General features: G+C 41.8%; 1 protein-coding gene across 4 annotated transcripts in view; it reads left to right on the top strand.

Annotated features, from left to right (window-relative positions):
• The window catches only part of LOC129705814 (anoctamin-9-like), a 114,081-nt gene that overhangs the window by 90,458 nt on the left and 7,784 nt on the right, over positions 1-15,839 (top strand). For 2 of the 4 annotated variants that reach the window (XM_055649645.1, XM_055649643.1), the window contains exons 18-21: positions 8,437-8,582; positions 9,376-9,528; positions 11,675-11,822; positions 13,683-13,799. In XM_055649645.1, coding sequence (XP_055505620.1) covers positions 8,437-8,582; positions 9,376-9,528; positions 11,675-11,822; positions 13,683-13,799 — 564 coding nt within the window. The remainder of the gene's footprint in view (positions 1-8,436; positions 8,583-9,375; positions 9,529-11,674; positions 11,823-13,682; positions 13,800-15,839) is intronic. The other 2 variants (XM_055649646.1, XM_055649644.1) reach the window with 1 other exon arrangement.

Genomic DNA, 15,839 nt, shown 5'->3' with positions numbered 1-15,839 from the left:
CCCATGACGTCAAGTGCCCGCCCTCTTATCTCCTGACGAGGGTTCGAGCATGAGTGGCCCGTGTTTAGGCCGACGCCACAATCTCATATTTTTGGATGCATAGGTGTATTGTGGTTTGCAGTTTAGGATTCTGTTCCGATGTTGACTAATATTATGTCTCATTGAATATCAGTTTTTTAATACTACATTAATGAACATTCAAACCAGCTTTTTACTGTATTGAGTTCCTGTGAATATAATAAGAATAACACAAAAGGCCCTTAGTACTGTCCAAACTCCTTTTAAACAATGTCGTGTACATTTTGAAAAGCAAAACATTGAACTGACAAACACAAAATGAAATTATCTTGAACGAGAACAGGACCATGACAGCACCCAGCATTCAATTTTGGATTTAGAGTTTCAGCTGCTGCAGACTTTCTGCTGCAGTTGTAGTTACCTGGTGATTAAAAACTCAGAGGGTTCGGTGGCACCTTATTTGTTACAGATCAAAGTACAGATGAATTTTGTAGCAAATATATATGTTCTCAATTTCTCGACAAAAGTATCATCTATACACTTCAAGTTGCAACCTCCATAGTAAAGGTGAAAGCATTCTAGTTATTAAATCTCTGTGCAGTGCAGGCCATTATAACTGTAAATGACTTTCTGACATTACCTGAACAAGCCCCACACACTGAATATTGCCACATTTTGACAACAGGTAAAATCACAGCACCAAACTCAATTTGAATATTAGTGTAGACACTGCCAGAGAACTCAATGGGGCAGGCATCATCTCTAGATTTGATATGAGAACTTGAGGTGAAGAAACCGCTTGGAGGTAGTGATCATAATATGATTAGTTTTAATCTGCAATTTGAGAAGGAGAAGGTTAAATCGGAAGTGTCAGTGATGCAGCTGAACAAAGGGGACTATGAAGGCATGAGAGAGGAGCTGGCCAAGGTAGACTGGAAAGGGATCCTAGCAGGTCTGGCTGACAAGAGAAGTTAGGAATAGAATAAAACTAAAAGAAAAGATGTATAACACAGCAAAGAGTAGCCAGAAGCCATAGGATTGGGAAACTTTAATAGGACAGAAGGAAACAAAACGGGCAATACGGGCTGAAAAGATGAAGTACAACGGGAAGCTGGCCAGGAATATAAAGAAGGACAGTGAAAGCTTCTTTAGATATGTTAAGGGAAAAAGAGTAGCAAAGTCAAATGTGTGTTCCTTGAAGGCAGACACAGATTAAATTATTATGGGGAACAAGGAAATGGCAGAAGAGTTTAACAGGTACTTTGGATCTGTCTTCACTAAGGAAGACACAAACAATCTCCCAGAAGTACTGGAGGACAGAGGATCTAAGGGGATAGAGGAACTGAAATAAATTTTCATTAGGCGAGAAACAGTATTGGGTAGGCTAATTGGACTGAAGGATGATAAATCCTCTGGGCCTGATGGTCTGCATCCCAGGGTCCTCAGGAAGGTGGCTCTAGAAATAATGGACGCATTGGTGATCATTTTCCAATGTTCAATAGATTCAGGATCAGTTTCTGTGGATTGGAGGATAGCTAATGTTATCCCACTTTTCAAGAAAGGAGCGAGAGAGAAAACGGGGAATTGCAGACCAGTTAGCCTGACTTCGGTGGTGGGAAAGATGCTGGATTCAATCATTAAAGAGGTAATAATGGGGCATTTGTATAGCAGTAAAAGGATTAGTCCAAGTCAGCATGGATTTATGAAAGGAAAATCATGCTTGACTAATCTTCTGGACTTTTTTGAGGATGCGACAAGCAAAATGGATGAAGGGGAGCCAATAGATGTAGTGTATCTAGACTTTCAGATAGGGGAGTCAGTGGATGAAGTGTATCTCGACTTTCAGAAAATTAAAGCACATGGTATTGGGGGTAGGGTGTTGACGTGGATAGAAAATTAGTTGGCAGACAGGAAGCAAAGAGTAGGAGTGAACGGGTCCTTTTCAGAATGGCAGGCAGTGGCGAGTGGAGTGCCGCAAGGCTTGGTGTTGGGGCCGCAACTGTTTACCATATATTTTAATGATTTGGAAGAGGGAATTCGGAGCAGCACTATCACGTTTGCGGATGACACAAGGCTGGGTGGCAGTGTGAACTGTGAAGAGGATGTTAGGAGGTTGCAGGGTGACCTGGACAGGTTGCGTATGTGGGCAGATGCGTGGCAGATGCAGTATAATGGATAAATGTGAGGTTATCCACTTTGGTGGCAAAAACAAGGGGGCAGATTACTATCTCAATGGGGTTAGGTTAGGTAAATGGGAGGCACAGCAAGACCTGGGTGTTCTTGTACACCGGTCACTGAAAGTTGGCGTGCAGGTACAGCAGGCAGTGAAGAAAGCTAATGGAATGTTGGCCTTCATAACAAGAGGATTTCAGTATAGGAGTAGAGAGGTTCTTCTGCAGTTGTATAGGGCTCTGGCAAGACCACATCTGGAGTATTGTGTACAGTTTTAGTCTCCTAATTTGAGGAAGGACATCCCTGTGATTAAGAAACACTTTTATACATAAAAATAAACTACTTTCTTTTACCTGTCCCCTACATAAAATCTGGCCCCGTTGTCGGCATTGACGGCTTCAGAAGCTGATTTTAAAATCACTTCAGCGATTAACTTTAAAACACAGAACGCCCGTCGGAACGATTCTTTAGCAACATCTTGCACTCCAACAAAATATAATTTAGGACCAGGTCGGAAAAAAAACGCGTTCTACATGTTCTAAAAGTACAGTGATTTGTATTATAGTGGATGGCTAACGTACGCTGCTACTATACTGTTCCAAATCGTTGATGTCTACTTCGCTTTTTTTCCTGCGTTATAACACCAGGGTATTCCCTTTGCTTGGACTTCCTTACTGCCTCTAAAGGAATTGCCTGGACCTCCTTACTGCCTCTAAAGGAACCTGGCTGCAGATGTGGATGCTCTCATTGGACTGTCTTTGGGACTCTAGGAAGAATGGGAGCAGAATGAGGGAACATTAAGATAGGAAAGGAACCACACCTAAAGGAAAGCCTTTCTGCAGAGGATATTCAGAAAGCAGTTGTGCGACTTTTTTGGAAAATAGCTTTACAACATATCCTAATTCATTAATGACTGCTGCAAATTTCTTAACCGTGTTATTTCTTTGCGTACTTTTTAGCATCCAATTGTCTCTCAATCCTTCCTTCTAATGATCTAAGAGAATGTTTACATTGTTCACGCCCAGTTTTTAACTGTCATTCAATTGTTTTTCGAGTGATTGCTAATAAACTAAAAAGGCAGTGAGTACAAGTCAAGTTTATTTGTCACATACACATACGAGATGTGCAGTGAAATGAAAGTGGCAACGCTCGCGGACTTTTATGCAAAAGACAAACAACCAAACAAACTATAAACACAATCATAACACACATATTCTTTTACATAATAAATAATGGAAGGAAAAACGTTCAGTAGAGTTAGTCCCTGGTGAGATAGGCGTTTACAGTCCGAATGGCCTCTGGGAAGAAACTCCTTCTCAACCTCTCCGTTCTCACCGTATGGCAACGGAGGCGTTTGCCTGACCGTAGCAGCTGGAACAGTCCATTGCAGGGGTGGAAGGGGTCTCTCATGATATTGTTGGCTCTGGAGTTGCACCTCCTGATGTATAGTTCCTGCAGGGGGACAAGTGAAGTTCCAATAGTTCCAATCGGCCGAACGCACTACTCTCTGCAGAGCCTTCTTGTCCTTGGCAGAGCAATTCCCAAACCAGATGGTAATGTTCCCGGACAAGATGCTTTCCACCGCCGCTGCATAGAGGATCTGGAGGATCCTCGGAGACACTCTGAATTTCCTCAATTGCCTGAGGTGGTAAAGGCGCTGCCTTGCCTTACTCACGAGTGCTGAGGCGTGTGATGCCCATGTCATATCCTCGGAGATGTGGACTCCCAGATATTTAAAACAGTTCACCCTATCCACAGGATCCCCATTTATCCTCAATGGAGTGTACGTCCTCGGATGATGCGCCCTCCTAAAGTCCATGATCAGCCCCTTCGTTTTTTTGATGTTCAAGAGGAGGCTGTTATCCTGGCACCAGAGTGCTAGACCAGCCACCTCCTCCCAGTAGGCCTTCTCGTCGTTGTCTGAGATCAGGCCCACCACCACAGTGTCATCAGCAAACTTAATTATTGAGTTGGAGCTGAACCTAGCCACACAGTCATGTGTGTACAGGGAGTACAATAGGGGGCTGAGGACGCAACCCTGGGGCGACCCTGTGCTCAGGGTGAGGAACTTCGATGTATTCCCTCCCATCTTGACTACCTGGGGCCTGGCGGTGAGAAAGTCCAGGACCCAGGCACACAGGGAGGTGTTGAGCCCCAATTCCATTAGCTTCCCGGCCAGTCTGGTGGGGACTATCGTGTTGAAGGCTGAACTGTAGTCTATGAACAGCATCCTCACGTAGCCCCCCTTCTGGCTGTCCAGATGGGAGAGTGCGGTGTGCAAGACCTGGGAGACCGCATCGTCCGTGGATCTGTTCGGACGGTATGCGAACTGTAACGGGTCCATGTTCCGAGGGAGGAAGGCGCAGATGTGTTTTTTCACCAGCCTCTCAAAGCATTTCATGACTACCGAGGTAAGGGCCACCGGACGGTAGTCATTCAGACAGGCTGGGGAGGCATTTTTTGGTACCGGTACAATGATGGATTTTTTGAAGCAGGCAGGGTCCACGGACTTGTCCAGGGAGAGGTTGAATAATGTAGTGAGCACTGGAGCTAGCTGCGTAGCACAGGACTTGAGTACTCGCCCCGAGATGCCATCAGGGCCTGCAGCTTTTCTCGTGTTCACCTGTGTCAGAGCCCTCCTCACGTCGTGCTCGGACAGTGAGAATTTGTGCACATTCCTCCCTTCAGCTTCGGTAGCCAGCCCGCTGGCGGTATTGTCGATAGTCAGCAGACCTGGTGTTGCCCCTTTCGAAACGAGCGTAAAAGGAGTTCAGGTCATCAGCTAGGGAGGTGCCGGCATATGCGGATGAGGGAGGGGTGCTCCGGTAGTTGGTTACAATCCGTAGCCCCTGCCACAGGCTTCTGGTGTCCTGCTGCTCCATCTGTAACTCCAACTTGTCTCTGTACCTTCTCTTTGCGTCCTTCACCGCCCTTCGCAGTCGGTACGACTCTGCCTTGTAGACGTCCATGTTTCCTGATGCCAGGCCCGAGTTGTAGGCAGCGGTGCGAGCATTCAAGGCCACACGAACAGACCTGTCTACCCAGGGTTTTTGGTTCGGAAAGGTGCTTACCCTTACCGTGGGGACGATGTTGTCGGTTACTGTTGCGATGAAGTCTGTGACTGCTTCCGCGAACTCACTGACGTCACTGGAACTTGCTTCGAACATATTCCAGTCGACATCACTCAGTGCATCTTGCAGCATGGCCTCTGACTGGTCGGACCACCGCTTTACGTCCCTTGTCTCTACTGCTTCCCGAACTATCCTCTGTTTATACTCCGGCAACAGAAAATTGGCAGCGTGGTCAGATTTTCCTAGGGGAGGGAGTGAAACGGCCTTGTAGCCTTTCCTGAACGCTGTGTAGCAGTGGTCCAAAGTTCTCTCCCCCCTGGTGGCACACGTGATGTGTTGGTAGAAGTTCGGCATGACCTTCTTGAGATTTGATTTATTAAAATCTCCAGCCACCACCATAACCGCATCCGGGTACTTGTTTTGATGTCGACATAGCACATCGTGTAGGGCCGATAGTGCCATGTCGGTGTCCGCCTGCGGTGGAATGAATGAATTAATTCATTAATAAGTTTATTGGCCAAGTATTCACATACAAGGAATTTACCATGGTGCTCTGCCCACAAGTGACACCATGACATACAGTGACAGTTAAGAATGATACATAAAACATTAATAATAAAACATTATTGATTAAACATGTGCATTAAATAAAATACCAGAGAAAAAGGAGGCTACAGATTTTTGGTTATTGAGTAGAGCTATTACTCATGGAAAAAACAGCTGTTTTTATGTCTGGCTGTGGCAGCTTTGACAGTCACCTTCCAGAGGGAAGTGATTCAAAGAGTTTGTGGCCAGGATAAGAGGGGTTAGAGATGATCTTACCCGCTCGCTTCCTGGCCCTTGCAGTGTCCAGTTCATCAATGGAGAGAAGGTTGCAGCCAATAACCTTCTCAGCTGATTGGACAATTCGCTGCAGCCTCCGGGTACAGGTGGCTGAGCCAAACCAGACCATGATGGAGAAGGTGAGGGCAGACTCTATGATGGCCGTATGGAATTGGACCATCATTACCTGTGGCAGATTGTGCTTCCTCAGCTGCCGCAGGAAGTACATCCTCTGTTGTGTCTTTTTGACTGTGGAGTTGATGGTAGCCCCCCACTTAAGGTCCTTGGATATGATGGTTCCCAGGAACTTAAAAGACTCCACAGATGTGATTGTGGTGTTGTTGATGGTGAGTGGGGTGAGGGGAGGGGGAGTTCTCCTAAAGTCTACAATAACTTCCACTGTCTGAGCATTGAGCTCCAGGTTGTTGCAATGGCAACAGGATGCCAGCTGTGACACTTCCTGTCTACAGGCAGATTCCTCCCCATCCTGGATCAGTCAAATCAGGGTTGTGTCATCCGCAAACTTGAGAAGCTTGACAGAGGAGTCATTGGAGGTGCAGTCATTGGTGTAGAGAGAATAGAGGAGAGGTGAGAGTACGCAGCCTTGCGGTGCTCCTATGCTGAGAGTTTGCGGGTCCGAGATGTGCTTTCCCAGCCTCACATGCTTCTTCCTGTCTGTCAGGAAGCTAGTGATCCACCAACAGCGGGGTTCAGGCACAGTCAACTCGGAAAGCTTGGAGTGTAGTAGCTCTGGCACATTGGTGTTGAATGCAGAGCTCAAATCAACAAACAAAATCCTCGCATAGGCCTCCTGGCGGTCTAGGTGCTGGAGGATGAAGTGCAGGCCCAGGTTGACTGCGTCATCCACAGATCTATTGGCCCGTACATGCCTTTTGCTGTATTTATTCATACAACAAAATTTAAATTAACTCTCCACAATGGTGTTCCCTTGTGCCTGATGCTCGTCAATGGCACTTTATTGTCACTTGGACACTGAATTATTTTGTTTTGCATACAATTCAGTAAAATCATAATATACATAAGCACAATCATAAATAAGTACAAAAGTGCAACATTTATAGTGTGAGAATAATAGACTTCACCGAGGCAGTTTACGAAGAGTCACCATCTTATACACTTCAGGTTTCTAAGTTTAAGTTCCTAAAAATATTGAGTTTATCTTGACCTTAAAAGCCCATTATTCTGGCAGTGGTATTGGGTTAGTGGTGTTCCTTTCCAGAGCTAGAGATTGCAGTTTGTGATTGCATTGAAGTGGTGTGATGCAAGTATCATTTTTCAATTATCAGTTCATGGCTTGCCTAAATCTTGTTGGCAAATGCTTAATTTCTGAGGAAATTATCAGTGCACATTCCTAATTTTGACAATATGAAGAAAGGAAGATCATGAAGGAAGTAGAGTAAGATGGTTCGACCTGTAATGCTGCCCACGGGAGCTCCTGCAGCAGTGTCCTGGGGCTGAGATAATCTACCTCTGGCTGTTATTATCGTCATTACACATGACATGATTTAAATCATTGGAGAATACACAGCTTTCTTTCCACTACCTCTGTCACCCAATTCCTTTCCCCTCTTGCATCTGCTCATCTTCCTTTCCTTCTTACTTTGACTTCCCCATTTTCCTCCCTTCCTTTCCCTACCAACCAATATTTCTCCGTCTGGTTCAACATTTCACTCTCCATCTTACTTCCTAATCAAATTCCATATCTGCACTCATTTGGTTCTACTTCACCTCCAGCCTTGGTTACAATCACCACCCGTCTCTTCCTCACCTATTTAATCTGCCAATCACACATCCTTCCCTGAATCCACCTGTCACTTTCCAGTTCTTGCTCCATCACTTTCCCTCACGTTCAAACCAACTTTCTCCCCTCTACTCCTTCACTCTGACGTGTCCCGAACTGAACTATTGTCTGTCTCCTTCCCTCCACAGATACTGTCTTGCATGCTGAGTTCCACCAGCACTTTGGTTTTTGCTCAACATTCCAGCATCTGCAGCTTCTCCTGCCTCACTTTCAGAGATGTTAGCTGCCTTTTATTTGTACAGACCCAATATCCCTCTGATCTCCAAAACGCATGTGGCTATTGAATGGTGTTGGAGGGGTTGACACTATTGAGGATAAATAAAATTTATAAATAGGAAAATTGTATGCTGATCTGTTTACCATATTTAGAGCTAGCAATAAATGTCTTGCTAGCTACGTGCTTATTATTGCAAAACATTTGTTTTCTGAATTCTGGTATTGTTTCAGAAGTACAAATTGTATTTTAATTAGAATTCACACAGAGTTTAATGTGCTTAAAAAGGTGTACTTTTATTTATGTTTGTTTTATAGATACTTAAAATATAAAAGGAATAAGTATCAGACTAGGTTCTCAAATGACAATGACAATGTAGACGAGGTAATGAGGCATTGGATTAAAAATTATAATTTAGCTGACGTCAACTCCTACTCTCTGTTCGAAGAGTTTTTAGAAATGGGTAAGTTCTTTAAATTCAAACATATTGCTTCATTTACTAAAACTGGGATGCTTTACAAATGTATAGAACTCATGACCAAGGCTCGAAATTAATGGTTGCCCGGTTGCCAATGGCCACCTAAAGTCAACTTAAAAGCCGTGTCATTTTGCCCGGCTTGACACTGCAGATACTGGTTTATACCGAAGATACCGAAGAAATAATAGAAATTGTATTAATTGCAACATGTAAAAATAGTTGGGATACTGTATTATAATTTTGATGCATGTCATTGTGGTATATATCATGTCTTCATTGGTGAATATGTTTAGTTTGTGACTTTATTTGAAGCAGAAATAGTATGTGAATGCTTCATTGAGCATAATTCCGACTGGTAACTATGCACTTCGTCCGAGCACATTATCGCACGTATCATGCAGGCTTTCTTAAATGACCACCTAAACTATCATTTGGCAACCAAAAAAGCGCCTCGGCTGCCCGGCTGGCAACAGGGGGAAAAAATTAAGTGAGAGCCCTGATTTACAAAATTTAATATGGCATTACCAGAACACTCTGAGAAGCCAATTGTTCTCATTCACTTAGCTTCTTGGAATCTTTTATGTCAATTGATACAAAAAGCTGGAGCTTCATTATGGCCTCAGAATGAGGTTACACGTAAATTGGGCTTTGGCTCCACTTGTGGTACGTAGGTAGTCTCCAGTGCTTTGGCAAGCAATCATTACTTGGGTTCTGACAATGAATATTAGCTATTGATTTGCAGTTTTGTGAAAACTTTTGTGTTACTTTTCCTTTTCAGCGATTCAGTATAGTTTCACCACAATATTTGTTGCAGCCTTTCCATTGGCTCCTTTACTAGCTTTGCTGAATAACTTACTTGAAATTCGATTAGATGCCAGAAAAATGATTTTGCATCTCAAACGACCAATACCCCGGAAAGCAAAAGATATTGGTAAAATTTTAATGATACCTTTTATTTTATTCAGTGGTATAACAATAAATGTATTTACGTGTATCTTTGACAGGGTGTATTTTGATCTATGTTCAAATGTTACTATATTTTATGGTATGCCTGACAAGTCAGGATTGCACTGTGTATTTGGTAGTGAATGTTATCCATGGACCAGCTGTATTTAATTTCCTCAATGATTCTTGGTCAGCAAGAGCAGATTAATTTTTTTAGTCTTGGCCATTAAGCATTCTTAGGTTAGGAAATGTAAAAGAAAATTGAGGGGGAGAATCATGTATTTATAATGCATCTATTCTTATTTTCCAAAAGGACGTCTTCCTCCAACTTTATAAAATTTTGGTTAGACCACAATTGGAATATCGTGGGCAGCTCTGGTTGCACATTGTAGGAAGGATGTTATTGCACTTGAGAGAGTGCAGATGAGATTGAATTGGAAGTTGCAGGATGGAATATTTCAATTATGAGGAAAGACTGGGAAGGCTGGGTTTGATTTCCTTGGCTGAAGGGAAACCTTATAGAGATATAGAGAATTGAGAGGCATAAATAATAAGACGCATTTCCCCATGGCAAAGGTGTCTAAATCCTGGTGACAAATTTGAGAATGCACTAAGAAGGTGATGGAGGCAGTTGGTGTAAGAGTTGTACAGCATAGAAAGTGGCCCATGATGCTGGCCATGTGTATCTACACTAATCTACATCAGCATTAATTCCAAATTCCTCAAAGGCCTGCTCTTTGAAGTATCTGTCAAGATGCCACTTAAATGTTCTTGTCGTCTCAACCTCTAGCAGCTCATTCCAGATGCCAACTATGTGTTTGGTTAGTTTAGTTTATTGTCACATGTACCGAGGCATAGTGAAAAGCTTTGATTCCATGCTAACCAGTCAATGGAAAGACTATACATGATAACAATCGTGTCATCCAGTGTGAGGATACATGATCAAGGGAATTATGTTTAGTGCAATATTTTGTGCAAGATAAAGTCCATTAAAGTCTGATTAAAGATAGTCCGAGGGTCTCCAGCGAGGTAGATAGTAACTCAGGACTGGTCTCTAGTTGTTGATAGGATGATTTAGTTGCCTCAGTTTTTTGAAAAATGTACCCCCCTCGGCTCTCCGTTAAACATCCTTCTTCTCACTTTAAACCTAATCTTAGGCACCCCAACCAGGGGGAAACAGACACTGGGAAAACAAACCCAGACTATCCAAACTCTCCATATAACCCAAACCCTTCAATCCAGGTAACATTGTGAATCTATTCTGCACTCTCTCTTGCTTAATTTACGTCTTTCCTATAGTGTGATGACCATATCTGCATATCATACTTCAAGTGTGGCCAACATTTTGTTCAACTGTAACATTACATTTCAACTGTATCTTCTTTTAAGCAATACCTTGGCCAATGAAAACAAATATGCCACAGCCTTCCAGTCTTCCTCTGTTCCAACTTTCAGGGAATTATGTACTTGTATCCCAAGGTGGTCAACATCACTTCCCAGGGCCGTACTACATTCATTATGTATGTTCTGACCTTTTTTAACTTCTACAAATGCATCACTTTGCACTTGTCCAAGTCAAAGTCCAGCTGTCATTCTCTTACCCAATTTTCCAGTTGGAGCCTTAGACAACATTCTTCACTGCCACTGATTTTTATGTCATATACAAACGCACTAATCATTTCCATCTAAATCATTAATATATGACAAACGCAAAGGATCCAGTTATGATCCCTGTAGCACATAATTGGTCACAGAATAGAGTGTCACAACATTTAAGATTCATCTAGACCTGCACTCAAATCACCAAAGATTAGTAGGTTGAGGACCAAGTGCTGGTAAATGGGACGTATAAATAATGGTTGGCATCAACATATTGGGCTAAAATACAAAATAATGGTAATGGTTGCATTAAGTGTCAATATGTATTCCAGTTGGTACTCCTGAATATTAAGAATATTATTTGTAAATGCTTTGATCAAATGTGAATTGCATCTTAAGCAATGGACTAAGGTCTGATGATATCAATAAAATTATGACGTTATCAATAAAATTATAAAGACATGAGAAAATATTTAGCAAAATAGTGACAATAAGAAAATTATGAGTGACATGTCTTTGTGTCTTTGCTGCAGGAATATGGTTCGAAATTCTCGAAGTAATTGGGGTTCTTGCTGTTATTGGAAATGGATTGGTGATATCCTTCACATCAGATTTCATTCCTCGACAAGTGTACCTTTACATAACTGGTCCATGTAAGCATCCACATCATATCAAAACTGAGTGAGTATATCAATTGAATTGTAAAAATATAAACTACATATAATCTGTTAAAGGGAGTATATTTTTGAATGTGTACTATCATTGAACATATAAGAGAGATGCATTGGAATGAAACAACGTTACAGACTTTTGAAGTATATTGCCTCAATGAGTAAAGTATCCTCTACCTTTTTGTTCATGTTGTTTTTACAACCTAAGCTGTCTTTTGGACTGCATACATACCAGATTTATCAGATAAATAATAGCAAGCTATTTGTGTTTCCTGGTAAAACAACGTTATCTAAACCTTCAACACTGGTTTCAGGCATACACATTTGGCACCAGAGCATTTCCCGCTCAGTGTATCTTGTGTATTTTGTCTACTTTCTTCAATATTTTGACACCTGTTTTGTATCTGTAAAATGGTCACAGCATCATTGTTCTAGTTTGATAACATTTCTTTGCAATGTAAGCTTTAATATCCATACCATTTTGGTAAATATACACTTTTCTCCCTCCAAGGTCACTGTACCTTTACGAGGTTGCTAGACTCAGAAATGCTCACAATATTCTGGGTGTGGCTTAACCAGGGTTTTATATAGCTGAATTGTAACTTTTGCCACCATCTATTCTTATCCTGCAAATGTTTAGCAACCATATTCCATAAGCATTTTGATTATTTTCCATACCTGCCCATGAGCTTTTGATCATTTATGTTCAAGTCTCTTCAAACCTGCTAGTTCTTCATCATTTCTCACAGTTTTGGTATTGGTTTATTATTGTCTTGTGAACTGGGATCCAAGGAAATACCTTATTTGTGTGCTAACCAGTCAACTCATAACAAACACGAGTACAATCAAGCCATACACAAGTACAACCCATAGCACGAAGATAAAAAATAACCAGGGTGCCGAATATTGTTTATGGTGTAACATTGCAGAGAAAGTGCAGAGAAAAATGGTGCAAGGTCCATAATGAGGTATGTTGGGAGATTGAAACTACATCCTTAGCTTATAAGGTATTTTCAGTAGTCTGATAACAGTGGGGAGGAAACTGATCCTGAATCCGTTGGTACGTTTTCAAGTTTTCTATACAATGGGAGTGGGGGAGAAGAATGAATGAGAAAGGGTCCTTGATTATGTTGGTTGCTTTCTTGGGGCAGTGTGAAGTGTACAATGTAGTTGGTGGTAGTGGGTGGGGATAGAGGCTGGTTTGTGTGATGGACTGGACTGCATCAGTCACTCCTGCCCAAGGCTACTATTCGTGGGGTCTTGGGCAGAGTAGTTGGAATTCAAGTTGTGATGCAATACATTAGGGTGCTTTATATGTTACAAATTACGAAATTGATAAATGTTGTTGGACACATTCAATTTTCCTTAGTCTTCTGAGGAAGTAGAGGCATTGGTGTGTTTTTTTAATCTGTAGTGTCAGAGTCAATGTTGTTGGACCAGGTCAAATTTATGATATTTATGCCCAATAACTTGGTTCTTAGCCATCTCCACTTCAACAACATTTATGTGGATCATACCTCTTGCTTATCAAATATCAATATACCTCTGCCTGAAATATATTTAAAATCTCTCCTTCTGCTGCCCTTTGATGAAGAATGTTCCAAAAACTCACTATTCTGAGAGAAAAAAGTCATTTCATCTTGTCATTGAGACTTCTATTTTTCAGTAAATTCTCATCTTTGCACTTTGTGAGAGACTCTATTGTGAGAAAGTCCATCTTTTTTGGTCATGACTTTTATCTCCTTTCCTGAACTATGCTGTGCTGACTACTTGTTATATCTGTAAAAGGCTTAAATATATTTTGCTACGTTAATAGTATTGTTAAAGTGCTCATTTTATCACACATTGATATGTAATATTTATTTTACAGTTGTATGACTGGGTACGTTAATAACAGTCTCTCTGTGTACCATCTGAAGCATTTTGAGAAAAGTATTAATCATTTTAAAGGATCAAACGTCTTAAACTATCCGATAACTCATTGTAGGTAAGATATTGGGCCATTTCCTTACAAGATATTTGCTGCTATTAGCCCAAAAACGTTGACACAATTCAATTATGATCCTTGATTAATTCAATCTGTGTTTCAATTTCACCATACAAAAGGTATTTAAAAATGAGTTGTGCACAAAGGCAAAGCATTTGGGGAGCTACAAAGGGAATTTGGAGTATGTGTTCACAGTTTCAGCAGAAATGGGTCAATACATGATTTAAAAACCACATGAGATGCTTTCCCTTATTAATCAAAGCACAGCATAGCAGAGAGGCATGTCAGAAGTTCCCTGTGCATGGAACTGCATGATAAATGAAACAATTTGTCAGGTAAATCTTTAGACGATTTAAGTCACAAAGTACTTGACATAGAACGTTGAATTGTAATTGATGAACATCAGCCTGATGTACAGTGCTCTCCATAATGTTTGAGACATAGACCCATCATTCATTTATTTGCCTCTGTACTCCATAATTTGAGATACGTAATAGAAAAAAAAAATCACATGCGGTTAAAGTGCATATTGTCAGATTTTAATAAAAGGCCATGTTTATACATTTTGGTTTCACCACGTAGAAAATACAGCAGTGTTTATTCATAGACCCCCCATTTCAGGGCACCATAATATTTGGGACACAGCAATGCCATGTAAATGAAATTAGTCATGTTTAGTATTTTGTTGCATATACTTGGTATGACTGCTTAAAGTCTGCGATTCATGGACATCACCAGTTAGACAATAGGTGCAGGAGTAGGCCATTCGGCTCTTCAAGCCAGCACCGCCATTCAATGTGATCATGGCTGACCATCCACAATCAGTACCCCGTTCCTGCCTTCTCTCCATATCCCTTAAGTCCGCTATCCCTTACAGCTCTATCTAACTCTCTTGAAAGCATCCAGAGAACCAGCCTCCACCACCCTCTGAGGCAGTGAATTCCACACACTCACAACTCTGTGTGAAAAGTTTTTCCTCATCTACGTTCTAAATGGCTTACCACTTATTCTTAAACTATGGCCCCTGGTTCTGGGCGCCCCCAACATTGGGAACATGTTCCTGCCTCTAGCGTGTCCAAACCCTTCATAATCTTGTATGTTTCAATAAGATCGCCTCTCATTCATCTAAATTCCAGAGTATACAAGCCCAGCAGCTCCAACATATGACAGTTCTGCCATCCCGGGAATTAACCTCGTAAATCTACGATGCACTCAACCAATAGCAAGAATGTCCTTCCACAAGTTTGGAGACCAAAACTACACACAATACTCCAGGTGTGGTCTCACTAGGGTCCTGTACAACTGCAGGAGGGCCTCATTGCTCCTACACCCAGCTCCTCTTGTTATGATGGCCAACGTGCCATTCGCATTCTTTACTGCCTGCTGTATCTGCATGCCTACTTCCAGTGACTGATGAACAAGGACCCCCAGATCCTTGTTCATCAGTCCTTTTCCCAACTACACCATTTAGATAATAATCTGCCTTCCCTGTTTTTGCCACCAAAGAGGATAACCTCACATTTATCCACATTGAACTGCATCTGCCATGCATCTGCCCACTCAACCAACCAGTCCAAGTCACCCTGCATCCTCATAGCATCCTCCTCACAGTTCACACTGGCACCCAGCTTTGCGTCATCTGCAAATTTGCTAAAGTTACTTTTAATCAATTCATCCAAATCATTAATATAGTAAATAGCTGCGGTCCCAGCACCGAGCCTTGCGGTATACCACAGTTGCTGGGTGTCTTCTTTGGTAATGTTCTGCCAGGCTCGTATTGCAACCATCTTTAGCTTATGATTGTTTTAGGGGCTAGTCCCCTTCAGTTTTCCTTCAGCATATAAAAGGCATGCTCAATTGGTTTCAGATCAGGTGATTGACTTGGCCACTCAAGAATTGACCATTTTTTTAGATTAGAAAAACTCCTTTGTTGCTTCAGCAGTATATTTGGGATCATTGTCTTGCTGTAGAATAAACCGCCAGCCAATGAGTTTTGAGGCATTTGTTTGAACTTGAGCAGATAGGATGTGTCTGTACACT

This window comes from Leucoraja erinacea, chromosome 18, assembly GCF_028641065.1.
Source record: "Leucoraja erinacea ecotype New England chromosome 18, Leri_hhj_1, whole genome shotgun sequence".
In the NCBI taxonomy this organism is placed as follows: domain Eukaryota; kingdom Metazoa; phylum Chordata; class Chondrichthyes; order Rajiformes; family Rajidae; genus Leucoraja; species Leucoraja erinaceus.
This window is presented reverse-complemented; position numbering and strand designations above follow the sequence as displayed.